A 22,124-nucleotide genomic window follows, 5' to 3' on the forward strand; every position below is an offset into this window, starting at 1 on the left:
CAGAGTTTCTGAGACATGAATACAGTCTGAGAGTACAATTGACTAAATGACTCAACTAATTTACAAATTGCAATTAGTCTAAATTTTCACAATCACAAATTCTCAATCACGAAACAAGCTCGAGTACCCAGTCTTCGTATTTGCCATCAAACTGTTTGTAAAGTGAAAATAACCGTAGATCTTAGTACCAAAGTCACATGGGGAAGAAGTTTAAGGCGAGACGAGACGAGTCGAGATGAGGCGAGACAAGGCGAGACAAGACGAGACAAGACGAGACGAGACGAAACGAGGAAAAAGATATATATGGACCCCGTGGTATACATACAATGATGTCAGGTGAGAGCACACCCTAACCCTAACCCCACATGTAGCACACGCCATATATTATTGTATAACTACATTTCTCTTATTGTAGTCAATTATTGATGGGTACAACCGATCACATTTCTTTACAGAGTCGGCGACCATGATTGAAATAGAATGATCAAATAACAACGTGCGCTTTTGAAACCGCACCGTGATCGACATCATGGGTCCCATGCAACGTAATACAACTAATATAAAAGACATCATTAAAACAAGATTTAAACTGCACTATATACTCTGCAGGTTGATAATTATTGAACATAAACGTGATTTGTATACACACCTTACTGGCGGAAAACCCGAGAGCAAGAGATATGATATCCGACACTTCGCTAGAACGTACTTTACCGGCATCGGGAGACAACAGCACGTAATTCGGCGTGTGTGTGAAATATAAACCATTATCGGCTAGTATATCAGAACCTGCAAAATAGAAGCACAGATTACTCTGCTATGAGATATGATATACTGCATTAAAAAGATATACGTCATCAATATTGCATGCAATCATTATGCACCCATCAACTGAGAATCCCGCGGATACGCCAAACCAAAGAAACGTCATTTCATTGGAAGTACACGAAACACGCGAGCGGCGTCATTTTCTCAACGAATGTATACGAGATAGATAAATTTATTTATCAAAGTCGCTGTGTTGCGGTTGTTTATCGATCATAATTGTTGTTGAGGCAACAGCGCCCTCTGTTGAACTCTGGCTGTTTATCTATATACATCACTTATAAATATAACGCGATATCACATGGATTGTCGCGTAATACCCTATATGTATTCAGTAGGAGGCTACCCAATTGAAATAGAATAGGGATTTATTCTGTTTTGTGCGTATATTTTTTTCATATAGCTGACAAAAATGTTTGTAATAACAATCCCCGATCGATTTTTCTACATTTATTAAGCATGCGCGTTTTTTTTCTCTCTTCACCCACAGCAAATGCTTTCCACAAAATCCTCCAGTTTTCAAATGGGTAACCCTATAAAGTTAAGTGGGTAACACGACGTGAATCAATCAAGTTGACAGCACAGTACCACCCACTGAAATACTTAATGGCAGAAAATCGTGTAAATGAGGTCAGAGCTACGACATATTTTATATTGCGGCAAGCACAACTGTCCTTGTATTTGTGAAAGGTTGCCAGATTTGTAAGTTGTGGGTGCGTATACAATTGCAATTGTGAGCAACGTATGGTCGTGACAAATGTGATGTGTACTACAGTGTACGTCACGCCATATAAACGTAACCGATAGGATACACAGAGAACTGAAGGTCATTCTGAAACTAGATTATCGATTGGTTGTTGTACGTCGATTAAAATCTACGATGTATGTGACAAATGTTCCAGGGTTTCAAAACGCATCTAGAAAAATAAGGCAATTTCGAGTCAACAATAGGGTCGACCTGAAAAAATAAAATCATCTGCTCATTTTCGAATATTTAAGCCCTCATTAACAGAACCCCGGTGTGTGTCGGGTCAGACGTGTCAGAATCGCGAGCATTGACAGTTTCAATAGATCTTATTTACCTATTGTCGTTCTGTAATAGTATTAATTTCCAATACATCAATTGTTGCCATGTTCAACCGTTCTTGAATTTGGAGACGGTGAACAATTGAGAGATTCTTATTAATTAGTGAGTTTGTATCTGCCAGAAATTACCAGGATGTGTGACCTTTTAGGAGTAGCTTGGTCACCCTCGTTACACACGATGTACTCAGTATAAATAAAATAGAGAGCACACATCGGTATTGACATATCAGGTCATCGTCATTTGTTGGAATCATGATCCTGAAAAATTCATCTTTCTAAAATGGGCCAGCGAATCGGAAACCACGTCAATGAAATGATGTACCAAAACGTTTTACTTTCTAATAAACGATGTAACGCAATCATGTTCGAAACAAGATATTCCCCATTACTTCTGTGGCAACTTTGATTACGTTTATATCGACTACAAACACCAAGCACATAATCAGGATGATCATCTCTGGAAATGGTCTGCAGACTGGATGAGCGTGCTATACATTGGGGAAGTCGAATGGTACGGGCCAATAAATCGTTGTAATGTTCAAACATGAGAGAAATGTGCGTTTATAGCTCACCATGCAATGTGTCAGTCTCTATATTTAGTATACACTTCATTGAGATTCCGGTGTATCCGACACAGCGAAGGGTGGACCATCAAACGCGTGAGACCGGCGGGGATAATTGTAAACAAATACTCGATTGAAAGCATTTTCGTAACGAGAATCACACAATTCTCGTAACGGGAAGCTCATTCAAACAACCTCTTTCGTAGTATGTATTGTTCGTGGAATAGAGGAAGCTGTTGGACAATATTGAGGTCAATACGCAGACAATGAACACCAGTGTCAGCATAATTGACACACACTTAGAGAAAAAACTAGACGCTTTGTCTATAATATATAAACACGCGACTAGACCTTAAAGTTACACTCTAAACCACTATCGGATACATTCACTACTTAGATCGTTAAAACAATGTTTCTATATATGATGAAACATCCGGACATTACAAAAAAAAGCCAGTAAAATAAAGAAGCAACATGGGTGGGAATATTTTGTTATTGTTGGTTGATACTATAAGATTATTACGAGAATACCTCAAAATGTACAGCTGGAGTATCGACCGGCGCAGCGGAGGTCGATGCGAGGCGTACTGTCTGAGTGTATACTTTGAGGTATTCTCGTAATAAACTTATAGTATCAACCAACAATAACAAAATATTCTCACCCATGTTGCTTTCTTCCAATCATACATCATGGGAATGCCGAAATCCAAAAAGTTTAGAACAGAATCAGCGAACTTCTTTGTGAAGAGTCTGGTCAAACCCTGTTGGCAGCCATGTTTGTTTTTTATTAATAGAGGACGCTTTAGAATTCGCATTTCCTTATATGGTGGGATGAAAATACCCCGTAAAATACCGCAGAATTATGACACGCTGTAATTTATGGCGTTACGGTGACAGATGTATAATAATGTTCATATCACGAACATTGATATTATTTAATACGTAAGTTTTGTTTTGTACAATAACAATCATTGAACTTGCGGATTATTATATGTTAACAATGAAGGATTCTGCAAGTTCACAACAAATCTTAATTCAATTTGACTATCAACTCATTCATGACGTCTTCGAAACTTGATAAGACGGTAGAAAATGATATATTGCATGGTTGCTATCATGGCAGTATACGTTAGATAAAATAATGGGGGACAAATATTGCTCTTCGAACCACATATACGTATAGATAAATGCGGACATGTGCGCAATAGTGTTTAAACATGGTATTTTTTCAACCAACGACGTATACATGTTGTATCACATCATATAAAATGAACACTTCCCGTAAAGCTCGTAAAATCACATTTTCCGCATGCACACTCGTCACGCATGGTACGGGTTGTTTACTCTTTCGCTCGGCACCACCATAATTACGCACTCTCGTAAACACATTTCCAGGGTAGGTGCATGCATGGGCAGACGAGTCTTAATACCTTCTATTCATTTGCGCAATGGTTTTTGAAATGACATAATGACCGGGCATGTGCTCAACTGGTAATAAATTAAGGGTTCCACCTGAAACGCCAGAATTTGAACTTATGCGCGAGGTTATATAGACCGAATGTAATTACTTTTACTTTCAAACAAATCTACTGCAAGAGATCCCATGTCATTTTAATTAGCATATTTCAATAAACAATCATACCAGAATAACCAAGCTTTACATTTTGAAGATGGTTTTTAGTGAGAGCAAGCCAGCATTGTACGGCAGACTACGACAGAAAAGTAAACTTTTCTAACGTTACCCAGAACATGTGTGGTTGATTCAGTTTGTTACATTTATAGATGCAATGTGGACGTGTGGATGAATACATTGAAATATGATTTATCAGAGAAAACAAAGTCCTTTTTTGCGCTGAAATGATTTATCTGGTAGGTACAAGGGTAATCACCACCGCACATCATGATGTGCGTTAATGATTTTTGTTTTCATTCTTTTATCAAAGGAGTACTAGACAGTAAACTGCAAAAGTAACATTGTTATTCTATTATAAATCATGAAGAAGTCAACAACAAGAATACGCTTTCGCCAGTATTGCGTTATAAAGCGTCGATACTATGTTCCCAGTGTCTATGTCCGTCCATAGAGAGTTTAATTACACCTATTCTGAGGTAAAACTCGCCATGGCCATTGGTCGGCCACTTCGATTTAAAACAAAACAACGTACACATGTTACACGTCAGATATAATCTTCACTGCAGCCGTACAGTGTAACGGTCCCACTGAGACACATCCAAACGATATGGCGGCAATTATTCATCAACAATTATTCATGGCCTTTCAACATCGGCTCACACATGCCAGAAACGAACAAAATTACACAACAACTTGAAAGTCGCTCTCTTCAGAAGTTAGTCAACCATTTTCGAGACAAATCGGCACCTGACACGCACAAAAATGTATTTCTGCATACCACTGAATTGCAATAAAGTATAATAATGTGCAAAAGCCAAAAATGGATATTCAATCGGACTAACTATTGAAAAGGCATGCATTTTATAAAGCACGTTCTAGAAAATAACAGTCCGGTCAGTTTGACTTAAATCACGTAGAAATGAAATGGCGTGTCATGGATCCAACTGTGTGTTATGTGCATGTATTATGTTCAATGTAATCACAAGATACAAGGACATGTTTAAATGAGGAACGTCGAACAAAAACTAGCCATCGTCGCCAAGCATCGATGATTTACATTTTCCGTCACGGTCGTACGGGTTTAAACGTGAAACATCCCTATGCATGAATTTCAATCATACATGTTATTAGTTAAACGCCCACGTGTTCGTCGTTCGTGTTCAATATCCCACATTTTTAGTCGTTCGTGTTTAATAGTTAAACACCCCGGACATTTTTCCACCGCACATGTTTAATAAGTGAACAGCACAGCACATTACATGTACTGTTTAATAGTTGAACATCCCACGTATTTGTTCCAGCGTTTGTGTTTATTAGTTGAAAAGCATGTGTTTAGTATTTAAACATTCCATACATTTCCGTAGTTCGTATTCAATAGTTAAACACACTTTCTGTGTACGCTATTTAATAGTTACGCACCCCCGTACATTTTCAATCGCACGTGTTTAATATTTTATCATCTCACATATTTACTGGCCGCGTGTGTTGAAGAACTCACACATTTCAATTGTCGTCTGTTAAATGACGTCACTGTAATATTGGTTCTTGATGAATGGTTCTTCGCAAAAGTAATGACAATAAACATTACATACAAAAATCTACGCTACGTAATAATCTTGTAATATGTATGTACGCTATGCATAATTTAATTTAATCTCATATTCTCGAAGGATGTGACCGACGTAAACGAAAAGACATGCGCGCCGCGCCGTTTGAAAGCGTGACAGACATCACAAAACAACACGATGTTGTCCACTACTCGTTGGGCGCCATGATAACTTGAGATTTGTACCACCTTTTTGAAGATTGTCGCGCTGTTTACTCCGTGTCATATTACTATGTTTAAAGAGTGTTGGCACACAGCCAATAAACAGATCTGATCGACTCATGGTATCCAAGCAACCGACACATTTATGGCATCGCATCTTGATCTTTGTCCTAATTCTTCGTGACAAAAACACGGAGAGGTATACACGTCTTTCTCACTTGTCCCTACTCAATGCGATTAAATAAGATTAACGATTGACATTGACATTGTACAATAGCGCAATTAATTTGTAATATTACCAACCAGATTCAAATTCGTTTTAATAAATACGAGTAGGTTCAACAAATTTGCATCATAAAGGTGGCTAGACTCAATCATTTATATCACGTGATATTCGTACCTGGCAAAATCATTACCATCTATAACAACCATCTATAGTATTTGAGTAAAGTGTAGTCCATTAGGAATGCGTCATTCAATGTTTAGTTTGTTTGCATAATCTCGAGAGAAATCACGTGAATAAACTCACATGGAAGGACACCAAATATATAAACGTACATATATATTTACTTATTTTGTCAATGTATGTTATGTATGTCAATTTTATCATTAAAAAGTACAGTAAAGCGGTTGCGAAGTCGTACAAAACGGAACTTGCGTACAAGGGGCGATGGGCGCCGATATATGGCCCGGGTTAGACTGCCCAATACACTTGACACGAGGCTGAGTACAATATGTACCAAAGACTCGTGATCTATGAGATAAGTGAGATGTTTTGTATTATTTAAAAAAAAACGACCAGTGGCTACAAAAATGTTATTTCCGATTACACAGTACGTGTTGTACTACACCGGCATCATTGTATTGCCCACAAAATGAGTTTAATATCGGTTTTGCAAAACCCAAGTTCAGATCAAATCATTGGTGGCAATGTACATTCTACGGGTACAAGTCAACGACTATTTTTAAATCAGGAGAAGAGTAAATTATCAAAGCGCTACAGGAGTTGTTGGAATTCGGATTCCAGGCTAGCGTTGTATATACGTCGCATAAGACCGATACCGAACATGGCACGTCAAGATCTTCGTCTGGCTATAATTCTTAATTCTCGAATTGATAGCTTTTCGGCGTTTATCGTCTGTGCGCTTGCGCGACTCGAGGTCAATAAACCAGAAGGTATGACCATGGTAGTACCATGGTATGACAGATTTTGAATGTGTCAAACGCGCAGACTCGCAGTACACCGCTCGCCAGGGTTTCAAACTCACAGCGTAAAAAGTAAAAAATCCCCTCGAATAAAAAGTGTCATAATCTTTAAACTAACTCTTATCAACCTCTAAAATTTTGCACACCAATCTGTCTAAGCAAGCAAATTTTTAGGAGTTGGAAAACTATGACACGATCATATTTACTCAGCGAAACACAAACGCACATTCTTCTTTTCAGTTAATCTTTGCAAAAATCACCTTTTTCAACTGGTAATCCAAGTTTCCCAGCTGTCTAATATAGTTCTTTTAGCTGTACCTTTTGTACCCACCTACACTCATGCCGCTGACTTCCGGGGTTGCAACTCTAATGTGTTCTTTTTTTACTTTTTTTATTTCATTTTTGTACACTCGTCCGTTGCCAGTTAGGTTACGCATTGAATTACATCGCGTGTGTCGGTAAATTCGGGAAGCAGGAATTCCAACTCTCTTGTTAGTGCGCTTTCAAGGCGCGACGCTGATTGGAAATCAGCCTGTCGCGTCGTAGAGGGCGGTATACGTAGAGTCTTCGACGCGACGCTTTGCTTGGCTTCGCGTGGCGCTACCGGTTTGTACTTATCGCCGTGAGTTCGAAAATCGCATAATTCGCCACTATCGCGACAGTTCTTTTGCGTCGTTGAGTGTTGTGTGCGGGCTAGGCGACAAAACCAAACAAGCTCGTAATATACGACAAAACGGCAAAAACGCGTCGCGTTGATTGATACTATCTGTGTTGGACAGAATATATGCCTGTCTAACGGATTATACAAGGATTAGTCAATGGATTATACAAAGATTATTCAACTCGTGACGCCTGTGGTTGTCACTTGTACAATCTAGTTATTGAAATTAAAACAAGACATGAAAAATATGCAAACGCACGCTTGTAGATAATAAAACATCAGTTGATTGGGGGGGGGGATGCAATTATGTGAAGCGTAGGACCATTACACATTTTGATATAAATAACATTAATATTGTGCCATACTAACGTCACAATAATGGTAAATCACATATTGCTTGACCACATGGACTCGAAACGTGTCCGTAATTACGATTATTTTAATTCTTATTACCATTTCTCTCAATAAAATATGCTAGTCACGCCTTTTCGATGTGTGTTCTTAATTTGAATATTAATTATTTGAATATAACACGAGTCCACCTTAATTACATGTGCTGATAATTTTATGTGGATACAACTGTCCTAGCTTCTATGCGTTACTATGGAACAATATTAAAAGACAATAATAATCAACATTTTTTGACAAGACAATAGAATTATTACAATCGTTTTGATAACCGTGTTGCACGTTTACGTGTCGTGTCATGTAGCGTATCGTAGTGTAGTGTCATGTCGTGCCGTGACGTGTCTTGTCGTGCCGTGACGTGACGTGTAGCGTAGCATAGCGTAGTGTAGTATAGCGTAGTGTCGTGTAGTGTCTTGCCGTGCAGTGCCGTGCCGTGCAGTACAGCGTAGCGTAACCGCGTGAATAGTGATGAGCAACATTACGCATAGGCCACCGTCATAAAAAATAATCCCCCTGGAGTATTCCTCAAAATAGTTTTTAGACATAATAAAGCACACAGGCTAACCTGTGTTGCTCAGTGTTGTTAAAAGCATGATTTGACCGCGAAACCCCTCTAAGGGCCAGGTCACAGCTGTCCCTGACCTTTGGCATATACCAGTACACAATTCAACTGGGCACGAAGCTCTGGAGTTGAAATCAGGTATAGGTCAATGAACTAAACGGTAATTGGTGAACTCCGACATTACAGAAGGTCGCCAATATATAACCGGTTTTCGGTTTCTGCGTCTGGTTGAAAGTACGATAAATTGTTGAACATTGAAATTATTAAAGCGCCGCAGTCTCAGTACAATGCGAGTTCAAAATTCGTAAAAACAAGCAATGCATTTTACACACGGCTGTAACGTAAATTTGCATGCATGTTTAAAATCATAGTCTCGCTCAAATATACATCTTGTAAGAGAAACTGTCAAAGACAGAACGAAGAGGCAGGAGTCATTTGATAAGACATAAACTAAATGCGTTTCGTGTGATTATTGATTGCTAACTATATGCAAGTTAATTGAGCAGATTAATTCAAAACTGTACTTAGTTGCAACACACTGGCAAATAAAACATGTTATCAGTATGTAAATTAGCTAATTAAACAGAACATACTAATTAGAAACTATTATCAATTGCACGAGCGCTATAAGTATCCCAAGTTTCAACCCAAACTGTTATGATATAGAATAAACAAGCTGAAAACAGTGAATTGGTATGCAAACGTTCTCATTAATATGTATATATTAATTAGAAGTTGGTATTAGATATTGTTCTACATAAACAACAATCAAGTACAACTTGAAAGTTTCAACGCATTTGTGAAAACATAACACAGTAAACGAGCTCAAACTCATGATTATGCAAATTTCCTAATTAGCACGGATTTGTATAGAAGCGGAACAGTGGTTCAATTTGTGGTTTTAGCAAAATTCCACGTATTTATTACAATGGCCTTGTTTTTGATGCAATTAATCTAAGACGACTGAACGAACAAGCCATTCACTATACACAGGTGCACCACTAGGGACAATTGAATTAATTACTTTGTAACTGAATCTCCCAACCAATCATATCTGAATGATCGAGTGCTGAATGGTGCAATTTATTTTTGCCCAAAGTATACTTTCCTGGTCGTGAACACAAGAGAAACAACATCATAATCATGGTGTTGGGTTATATATTGCCCACTGATTACGTAAATGTTTAATAAGTATCTCACTGTCCATATAATGACAGTGGTTTACGCCCCAACCGCATGAAAAAATAACATCATATCTATAATCATTTGACAAAAGCGGCACAAATTATGTGAATGTATGATAAACAAGAAGTTAGACAACTGTTCTTACAATATAAACAAGCAGCCTATCGGCTGAGATAGCTCCGCTGTTAGCAATGCACATTTCAATTAAAGAACTGAAGACATCATTAGAAAATGAACAATATGAATAGTATCAAAGCAATCGGACTTACAGTTTTTAACAAGAAGTCGAAAATATCACTTTTTACCAAAAATTACAAAAATATTCACCAAAATAAATTAATTAGAGAATTGAAGATATCATCACAAAATGAACAAATCTGAGAGAGTTCCACATGTAGTACCTGCATATGTAATATCAAAGCAATCGGACTTACAGTTTTCAACAAGAAGTCGAAAATATCACTTTTTACCAAAAATGGCAAAAATATTCACCAAAATTAAAGAACTGAAGATATCATCACAAAATGAACAAATCTGAGAAAGGTTTACATGTAGTATCTATGTATGTAATATCAAAGCAATTGAACTATTTTGATTTTTAACAAGAAGTCGAAGATATCACTTTTTACCAAAAATTACAAAAATATTCACCAAAATTAGAGAATTGAAGATATCATCACAAAATGAACAAATCTGAGAAAGGTCCACCTGTAGTACCTATATATGTAATATCAAAGCAATCGGACTTGTGGTTTTCAACAAGAAGTCGAAGATATCACTTTTTACCAAAAATGACAAAAATATTCACCAAAATTAGAGAATTGAAGATATCATCACGAAATGAACAAATCTGAGAGAGGTCCACATGTAGTACCTATATATGTAGTATCAAAGCAATTGGACTTGCGGTTTTTAACAAGAAGTCGAAAATATCACTTTTTACCAAATTACGACAAAAATATTCACCAAAATTAGAGAATTAAAGATATCATTACAAAATGAACAAATCTGAGAGAGGTCCACATGTAGTACCTATATATGTAATATCAAAGTAATTGCACTTGCGGTTTTTAACAAGAAGTCGAAAATATCACTTTTTACCAAAAATGACAAAAATATTCACCAAAATTAGAGAATTGAAGATATCAACATGAAATGAACAAACCTAAGAGAGGTCTACCCAAGGTACATATACACCAAGTATCAAAGCATTCAGGCTTGTAGTTTTCAAGAAGAAGTCGAAAAAGTAAAACATTGACACGGACGACGGACGACGGACGACGACGGACAATCATATGATAAGCTCCGCTCGACAAAGTCGACAGCGGAGCTAAAAAGCTCGAAAAACCTAATAAACGAATGCCAAAGAGAACGTTACTATTTTAATTATTTTGAATGAAAACAATATGCACCAGAATTCGCAATTCAAGATAGTGTTTTGTTAGACAAGCGTATATAGAGATAAATGAACCACGGAGGATAATCCGAGCGTCAGTTAGACATGAGCCAATTTAAATTTCCATCACTTTAATAAACTGTTATTTATGTAAAACTCGCACAGACCAATCCATCCACACTACTCACGTTGCAATCGAATGAAAGGCAACAGTATGTGACATGGTATGAATTCTGTTGTAATGAAAATTGGGGGGGGGAGGGGTGAAAGAACATTTCACCAGTATCCAACGTTCGCTGTCACTTTGACGTTCATTTGGTATGTAGTGTATTCTAACCAGCGCTAATAACCCGGATGAGCTTGTTCATTGGCGAGTGGACAACACGTGCAAGCATTGTTGTTTGGCACATTGGAGGGGGGTTAAAGGAAACATCAATCTAAGCAACATAATGACCCCTGAAGGAAAAGTTCCACAAATGTAGGAGAATGCAATTTACACTTTTTTTATATCACTTTTCATTCTCTAGATATTCAACTTTATATCATTACTATGTAGTCAGCCATCTTGATTCTCAAGCAAAGGATTATGGGTAAAGTACGACATCATAGAATCTTTTATCAAACATTAAGAAAATTATTTCATCTATAACTTCAAAAGTTGAACTTCAAATTGGCTGAAAGTTTAGAGATTGGTAGCATACTAAGTATTCAAGATGTTAACAAGCAGCCTGTCGGCTGAGATAGCTCCGCTGTTAGCAATGCACATGGCAATTAAAGAACAGAAGATATCATTAGAAAATGAACAAATCTGAGAGAGGTCCACATGTAGTACCTATATGTATAATATATCAAAGCAATTGGATTTGCGGTTTTCAACAAGAACTCGAAAATATCACTTTTTACCAAAAATTACAAAAATATTCATCAAAATTAGAGAATTAAAGATATCATTATGAAATGAACAAATCTGAGAGAGGTCCACATGTAGTACCTATATATGTAATATCAAAGCAATTGCACTTGCGGTTTTCAACAAGAAGTCGAAAATATCACTTTTTACCAAAAAGTACAAAAATATTCACCGAAATTAGAAAATTAAAGATATCATTACAAAATGAACAAATCTGAGAGAGGTCCACATGTAGTACCTATATATGTAATATCAAAGCAATTGGACTTGCGGTTTTCAACAAGAAGTCGAAAATATCACTTTTTACCAAAAATTACAAAAATATTCACCAAAATTAGAGAATTAAAGATATCATTACAAAATGAACAAATCTGAGAGAGGTCGACATGTAGTACCTATATACGTAATATCAAAGCAATTGGACTTGCGGTTTTCAACAAGAAGTCGAAAATATCACTTTTTACCAAAAATTACAAAAATATTCACCAAAATTAGAGAATTAAAGATATCATTACAAAATGAACAAATCTGAGAGAGGTCCACATGTAGTACCTATATATGTAATATCAAAGCAATTGGACTTGCGGTTTTCAACAAGAAGTCGAAAATATCACTTTTTACCAAAAATTACAAAAATATTCACCAAAATTAGAGAATTGAAGATATCATTACAAAATGAACAAATCTGAGAGAGGTCGACATGTAGTACCTATATATGTAATATCAAAGCAATTGGACTTGCGGTTTTCAACAAGAAGTCGAAAATATCACTTTTTACCAAAAATGACAAAAATATTCACCAAAATTAGAGAATTAAAGATATCATTACAAAATGAACAAATCTGAGAGAGGTCCACATGTAGTACCTATATATGTAATATCAAAGCAATTGCACTTGCGGTTTTCAACAAGAAGTCGAAAATATCACTTTTTACTAAAAATGACAAAAATATTCACCAAAATTAGAGAATTGAAGATATCATCATGAAATGAACAAATCTGAGAGAGGTCTACCCAAGGTACATATACACCAAGTATCAAAGCATTCAGGCTTGTAGTTTTCAAGGAGAAGTCGAAAAAGTAAAACATTGACACGGACGACGGACGACGACGACGGACGACGACGACGGACGACGACGGACAATCACTCATATGATAAGCTCCGCTCGACAAAGTCGACAGCGGAGCTAAAAATGTAATTGTTGACGGGCGGACGGACGGACGGACGGACGACGCACAATCACTTACATAAATATCTCCGCTTAGTCATCTTCGATAACAGCGGAGCTAATAATTTGATATAAAAGGTTATTAGTAAGGTTTTTAAATCCACTCTTGCATACAATTATGCCAGCAAAAAAGGCCACTAGTCAAAGTGATATTTGAAATGTCAGGTAACTATAACTGTTCTAATCATAGTTTAACTCTTCTACAATCATTACATTAATGATATATAATGACATGTTTTGGTGTGCTCTAATTCTTACGCGGAAAACAAATATATAACATATTGTTATTGTATTACTTAAAAAATAGTACCACGATATATATATATGTGGGAGCCGATTATTCCAAACAAAAGTGCTAAATACAAAGTATATGTAGAACGGATAAATACGGTAATACACAACTAAATGAATATTGAAACTCGACAGCACTAATTCGTAAGGTACAGGTTCCTCACTCATCAGGAGCTTTATGTTTAATAATTCACTGCACCAACGAGCATACATTATAAACTTCGCAAATATCACATGGGGTGGGTCAATAAAATTGTAAATGCACGCAACACTGGTCAGCTGACATGAATGATCATCTCAACTAGTTTTGGCTTAAAGACCTTTTTACAAAGACAGCATAAAGTTAGTAAATCCCCGTTTGAAGATTCAGAACATCAGAACACACGTTATACTCTGTTGCTCACAATATGCTTGCGTCAGTGAAACACGTACAAGTATATCATATTATAATACCGTGCGTTGGCATTATTCTAACGCCGCAATGCAAGCGTCTACCACGTGCTAAGCAATGCTTCTTACTTCTCAAGCTACCCCTACAACTACCACTGCACACGTATTCGATTTGTCGACAGACCAGGGCATCATAATTGAAATAAACTGAAGTATTCTGCACTGCTCATTGTTGCGCGTTATAAATCACCACTATCAAAATTAGAGGTTGATATGACGTCATATCTTACATTGAATGTACAGTGAATTCACTTAAACAAAAAAAGACCCAAAATTTAACGAAATTAAATCTAATATTGGGTGATAACAATACTGAATCCCCACAGCGTAATATATTGAATTCGGAGAAGGGTCTAGACGGTATAATGTGCTCGCCTTTGCCTCGCACATTATCTCGCCATAGATCCTTCTTCTCATCCAATATAACGCTGTGGAGATTCATTATTGTTAGATAACAGGGCTCGGACGGTGTGATGGTGTAAAGCTATGACGTCATTAAAACCTCTATTTTTGATAGTGGCGATTTACTAACACACATTGAGTAATGATCATCGCGGCGTCCTAAAATACTAACCCAGACAGCAACAAATTTATTCAATTAATGAAAAACAAAAAAACACGCGTAGCAACATCGCGTGTTTTTTTATCCTAAGCTTATCAAAAGCGAGACAATGCGTGAATTATATATATTCAATTACTTCCATGCTTCTTCATTCGTATTCATGTTTCGTGTATGCACGTTTTCCAGTGGTTGCTGTATGTAAATTATTAACTATTTGTACACAAGGCCAGGGGCCAAGGTACTGAATACTAAAAACTATCATAATTATTTTACCCACCCTAAACGTTATTTCCACCATAATCCGAGTTATTGTTATCAGAAATGTCTTCAAAAATGCCGTAACAGAAACAAATGTAGCTTTCATTTTTCTGTTGTAATGTGATTCCACATCATTATGTACATGATAATACTAAGTCAATGTGTACGACAAACCATAGACCCTCTAAAAGAGGGTCTATGGACAAACCCACACGCTTTACTGAGATTTTTTTTGACAATATACATCGCTGGTGGCATATATTTTAGAATTCAGACACAATTACATTCATACCATTCTCGCATTACTTGCACTATTTGCCATATGTCCACGCATAGCAAATTATCAAGTGACTATAAATGGCGGCGGTGCAGCCGGAACCGTGCAGTACATGTTTGAATCGAACAATTTGCAATGATAGTTTAGAATGATAATGTACATAGAACGCCTTTATAAATGTGACAACAGGGTCAAGTGAGCACTGCAGTAACTGTGTTAGAATAGCCATGCTTCCATAGAACACAATCCATCACATCATTTTGCAGTACGGTGCATTTATTCCAGGGCTTAGGTTAACAATTGATTGGCCTACGATAACACATGTTTTACCCTCGCTTCAAAATATTCAATAATAATTCGCAATTAATATGAAGAGCAATTACTGCATGTGTTGCATTATCCTTGTTCTTACGTTCATCGAAGTAACCGCTTTATCATTTACATGCATTCTCGATTGACACCGACTGCCAGGTGAATACAAATCATCGGAAAATCGGAAAAATCGTGATAGTCTGCTATCATATATTATAAATTGCGACTAATAAATTAGGTCAGAGCAGTTGATAATATACAGTCGCATAAACAATTGCTGGCCCGAAAACCAAAGTATAGACAGAGTAGTCTACAGTCTGATGTGTTGAGGATAGACGTATATTACGGCAATATACACATGTATGGACTCACTTTCTAAGAGCTCACGGTGTACTAGTAATTATATGAGATGAACTGTCATGCCAACGTAACTGTAATTAGTTACTGATACAGATGACATAAAACGACAGTATTCAGTATTCCAGCATAGTTATACTTGTATAAGCGTAACCATGGATATAATACTAATGTTTTACTAGTTACATGTAGTGATAAGAGATCAAGACGAGCTGTGACCTATATACAACTGCAATTTAGAGTTACGACGCGACATTTTTTTCTGGGTGGGATGGTAACTCGGAAAAAATGTCCATACACGTACGTACGAGTTAATTATAACATTATGATAATCATATACTACCACGGAACGCGTGAGACGTGACTGGAAACACATGTCCGAGTAGTCGATCATGACACACGCAAATGCAGAAATACATTGAATTTGATTGGAACTCGGAATTTGGATCGATTTAAACATCATATCGTGTTCCTGGCCACAAGACCAATGAAAACCAAAATGTATTATACATGTACTAGAGTCTCCAAATACTGAAATGTTACCTCATGCTAATGTTATACAGTAAACTGCAAATTGCGACAATGGTATCACTTTTTTTCAAAAACAGGAAGTGCTTTATACATAGGCTAGATGCCATTTAACCTTACTGTAACAATGTACTATATTTCGTGTTATTTAAACCACAATCGCTCGACAATCAATGTAACAAAACATAAACGCTCAAATAAACTACGCACGGTATTACGGTCTGAAAATGGTTCGTGAAAACTGTTTCACATTACTTGTGAATCTGGTGCATAACTACATACATGTTTACGAAAGGTAGAAAGGTAAAAAAATAACCAAAATGTACCCTCAAATTAATTTTCCATAACTGTTACATAACTTGAAAACACAGATACTGTTGGCAACATAACTGTTCACAAAAAGAAAATCTGAGTTACTGCTACCAGATGAACAACTTGAATAGCAGTCAACACCTTTCAAAAGCAATACCACATAACAAGTGCAACAGCACTCCATCCCGATTTAAAATACCTACAGCATATAATAATAGCTTATTATAGCTTTTAACATTGACGCATCATACTAACTACATGTGTAGCGTGCATTTATTTCACATTCAGGTGACAGACAGACAGACAGACAGACAGACAGACAGACAGACAGACAGACAGACAGACAGACAGACAGACAGACAGACAGACAGACAGACACAATAACAATACAATAAACCAACATACAGAAACAATAGATGGCAAGATATCAAAGAATTACTATTCAATATTGTACAGATTTAAAATACACTAGTGACATAAATATGAAAACAAAATTACCCTGGAAAAACGCAAACTTCCTGATATTTATTATTATTCTTGACCTTGATTTCAAAACAGTGGAGGCGCCCTCAACTGTTCATAAAATGGCAATTCAAATGAATATTCCAGGTAAAAAGCTCACGTCCAAACATTTCGCCGGAAAGATGACAAATGGAAATATGACATGGTTTCTAGTTTTAGGACCAGGCAATAACAAAGGAATAGGTGCTCCATGGACATTAGCTTTATGGTTCCGACAATGTTTCAAATCGAATGGCGCTCAGACTGGCTGAAATATCACAACAGAGGATATTTGTGTAATTCATAGGCTCTATAAAACGAAGGATAGAAAACACAGGCAGACAACAAAAGATCTCAGAATGTTTGATTCAGGTTATAATTTCTGTAATTTATAATTTGATTGATTTGGGTTGTACAAATTTTGACATAGGTTGGAAAACAATAGTCGTAGCAATTATCTGCTTCGATATTTAATTATCGATTTTATAGACATGTTTTAACACGGAAGTGTCAACCTTCAAGTTGTATATCATGTGAAAGTAGCTTCGATCCATTGTATGTGCTTTTGAAAAGCAATTAATTATGGCGAAAGGTAACAATTCGTGTGAAGCTTTCTTCAAAATGCAAGTTATTTGTACACAAACCATTTCTGTTGACCCACTGAGCTCCATGGTTGAATTGAGTAACATTTTCAATAGACCAGGAGGTACATCACGTGCATTTCGCGTTCATTGACACCAATCACAAGTGAATTAGCATACAGGAAAACATGCACCACGATAACTGAATGTCTTTGTTTCTTATCCCTAATGTTGTTCACTCCATGCAACTATCGATGGTAATGCAACTTGTACAAGTTGCAACCAATGCAATTATACTGTTGCCATGGTGTTTTCTACGTGTTCATTTAAAGAAAGCATTTTTGATCATACAGATGTTAAATAACGACGTGCTTTCGGGTGACCTAATTACGATATTGAAAAGTTGACCAAATTGTCGTTTTGTATATTTATTACTATCATCATTGATGTTATTATTATTACCGATGTGGTTATTTCCAATGACATTTTTTTCTCTAAGTTCGCAGAAAACACAGCTTTTTTCGCTAAATAAGGTTGATACATTGCTCACCAAAATCCGGAAACAGTGAGAAGTTCCTTGTGTTGAATAAATGAGCAAACTAATGGCCAGGTATAAATAAAAAAATATGTAAAATATGTCTCGCCAGGAACAATGCAACATCAAAAATGTATTAAATTCTATGGGAGGGGAGGCATTTGTGTCGAGGAACATAACGACCAGACTCGTGCACTTTGATTTGATCTACTGATTCGCATGCTCACAACATGATGTATTACACTCATGCCATTACCACAATCGATTTTCTATTTCAATTGGAGAGCGCAATTTGCTCACCATGCACGACAAAAATTTCATATCTTAGTAGGGTGAGCAGAAGTTCACACTGAAACGTGTGTATATGCCAACTATACAGAGAAGGATACTGTACATTAAAAACTATGCCCACAGTAACAGTGCACCATAATCGTTTAAACAAGTTTTGTTTAATGTATACGAGTACGTCGTGATAGATGCCAATTTACAATTTTTAGGCTGTAATAATCTAAATCATCAACATTACTCTTAGATAATGCTTACACCCTGTATGGTATACATATTATATGTAATTAAAAATGCACACTGAATTACGACTACCGTATATGGCACGGTATACAGAAAGTGTTAGTTTTTGTCCGCACAATACCAGTAGTATTCGTTCGATGCAACTGCGCATGCGATTTGAATTACTGGCACGTAGTAGTCCAGCGCCAACGAGTAGTCTTAATCTAGTGTTTATAACACCATCAACAACAACGCAACGGATAGTGAAATCAATAACAAAGAAATGGGAGAGCGTCCTAGGGCGGGTTAAACTATGGCTGCATGCCGACTGGATACCTACCAAAATGTACGTCGGTAAACATACCGGTAGAAAGATACGAACATAAATTACGTCACAATGTACGGGTCTTTTGTACGAGTTCTCCGTGGTGCGTACCACCACCGCCCTTAGGACATGTTTATGTTATTTGTTATAATTGTAAATGTAGCATTGTGACCCAGACACTACGTCGGCCGTATAATCGGCTATATCATGTACTGATTATAATTTCTATCCGTCAGTCAACCTACAATTGTAACATAATAAAAGAACAAACCATCTGTGCATAAATGGTCGATTATAAGACCCTGTTCCATATTGACATCACTCACTACGATCTATATACACTACTCTGTATCGGAAACATTTATATTGTCATACGCAAAAACAAGGCCTTCTTCTCACCCCAATAACTGAGTGATGGACCTACAAGCCCTAATGAATCAAGGCTATAAGTGCTATAGCACAGTTCCAAAACGCTGCTGACAAAAGGGGGAGTGTCCGAAAGCATGCTTACAGACAAATTGTGATCCACTGCGGCAATAAAATGTAAATGATAATAATAAAGCATAAAAAAAATCTGCCCTCCGTTCCCCATTAGCGTTGATATGGTTTCGAGCACGAACACCGAATGGGTTAAGTGTGTGACTGAATACTAATAAAACATGAATATTTTCCACGTGATAAATCATTCCGATTTTTAATCACGCCAGATTAAATTATTGAACTTGAATGCAAATGCACTGACGTACTTCCACAATACAAATCTCCGGCTGTTATATTTCACAACAAAATCAGCGGATGGAATTGACACGTACTTGAGTGTCAGACCTGAAATGCGCATGTGACCGCGAAAACGACAACACAAAATCTAACAATTTTATTTTGTATGGTGTTTGACAAACCGCATGGCGTCATGATAAATCATCGGAGGCATAAATATGACGATTCTTTGAGATTCAGCGGTTAATGAGCAACTACGTTTATCTGACTCGCTCAAATCTTAAAGCGGGAGAGTCGTCAACTGCGCATGCGTCAGATCGCCATAGCGTGTCATTGTTTACAAACAAGCGTCTACCCATGAGCCGTTGCTTTTTATAGTGTGTTGTTATCGTCGCTTGGGACTCAACTCCCTCGCGTGCGCAGGTGACGACCTTCCCACTTTAAACAGCATATGGATAAATACGTGCATTTTTGACCATTTACTTGTTTGAAAAAACGATAAAAACATTAAAATATGATTTATCGTAAAATAAAAACGACGCTTTGCAACCAAACGTAGCAGTATTCGTCCAATGAAATATTGAACACATTGACCTTGACCTTATAATTGACCTCATACGCAAATGACCGCAGATATCTCATTCGACCAAGACGTAATGTTGTGGGGAAATATTTAAACATGGTCAAAAAGTCCTCCACATTGCCTGTTTAAAATATTATCCATGTATGTGGTGAACGTGACTGATTCTTTTTCTGAAAATGCGTATTTCGAATTGAGTAGACAGACACGCTTGTCAAATCAGTACAAATATCACACTTCAATGCAGTGGAGGTAACGTGTTCTCTTTTGAGTAATTATTAGAGGAATTCATTTGTTTCCACTACAGGGCAGGTTACTTCACATATCACATATGTACAATGAATTATGATAGAAAATTTTGCTATTGAAATGTTTAACCAATATTAACCGGTAAAACTTTGAGATACGAACAAATAATGTCATCATAGTGAAACCAGTTTTTTTAAAAAAAATCCAAATTTTAGCCATTATCCATAACTTTTTTTCTGACTCCGGGTGACTCCTATTTTTTATTTTTGGTAACCTGGTGATATAAACCAATAGTAATAATGAAAGAATGAACGGGTGCAACCTTTAGTTTGGTCCCAACCTACCTAACAAATATAGTTTTAGTATTATTTTAACATAACTACGCAATGCTTGTAATCAAGTAAACTGAGTCTAAACCGAACCAAATTCGTTTGTGAAGTTTGAGCAAACAGAAACAATGTTGACTCGGATCAACTTTATAAAAATGAGGATTAATACTTTAAAACTTTTCAAATATAATCTACAGACCATGTGTACCATGGACATCAGTTTTGGCTGGTGGTGTCACGTGTTACGTGATAAAGCATAGCGGATAGTTAAATGTAATAAATGGCTCTGGTATTAATACTCCTCGTGATTGCGGGCAGAAAACAACCCGTTGCCCGTAGGTTGATTAGACCATGGACGTACGTCCATGATCATATAGAATTGAATACGAAAATACAAAACTGTGCTATCTTCTTCACGAGCAACAAATTGTGAGGATTTCAAGAGTAGGGGAATTTGTAGCAGTGGTTATTTTCTTGGATGCTTCAAGTGGCAATCCCCGTGAAAGCCAGCAAAATATCGAAAGTAAAAAATGACAGTGGGTTCAAATTGATTCGTGGTGTGTGATATATAGAAACTGCTATCATGCGGGTGATGGGCATTTTCTACCCACGGCACTAATATCAATGATGAACCCTGATGTTTTTTAAGTACTTCACATGTCGACACTTGTTGAGAAAGTACTATGGTATGTCGCTTCTGAGCAAAATGCGTCTGTTGTGGTATAGATGATTGTGGTGGTTGTGGTATAGATGATTGTTGGTGTTGTTGTAAGTCAGTTGCTCCTAGCAGTTATTATTGGGAGGTGTGAAACTGTCCCTAGCCTTAATTGTTACACGACCACGGCCAATATGTATATTATAGAGGGACTGTGACAAAACTTACACCGCGATAGGCAGTCATTTTTGGAGTCCTTTGTGCAAGATCAGTCCGTGCCAAAGTTCGCACCACACACCAAAATAACACAATTACGATGGTCACTATGGTAATTACCGCCATAGACAGTATGGAAATGGGGCATTA

At 36.9% G+C, this 22,124-nt stretch overlaps 1 protein-coding gene across 1 annotated transcript in view; it reads right to left on the reverse strand.

Annotated features, from left to right (window-relative positions):
- Positions 1-22,124, reverse strand: part of LOC100377799 (renin receptor-like) — a 35,552-nt gene that overhangs the window by 12,611 nt on the left and 817 nt on the right. Inside the window, exon 2 of the mRNA XM_002740160.4 lies at positions 650-789. Coding sequence (XP_002740206.1) covers positions 650-789 — 140 coding nt within the window. The remainder of the gene's footprint in view (positions 1-649; positions 790-22,124) is intronic.

The sequence above is a fragment of the Saccoglossus kowalevskii genome, chromosome 1 (assembly GCF_978046115.1).
Source record: "Saccoglossus kowalevskii chromosome 1, keSacKowa6.1, whole genome shotgun sequence".
Lineage (NCBI taxonomy): Eukaryota > Metazoa > Hemichordata > Enteropneusta > Harrimaniidae > Saccoglossus > Saccoglossus kowalevskii.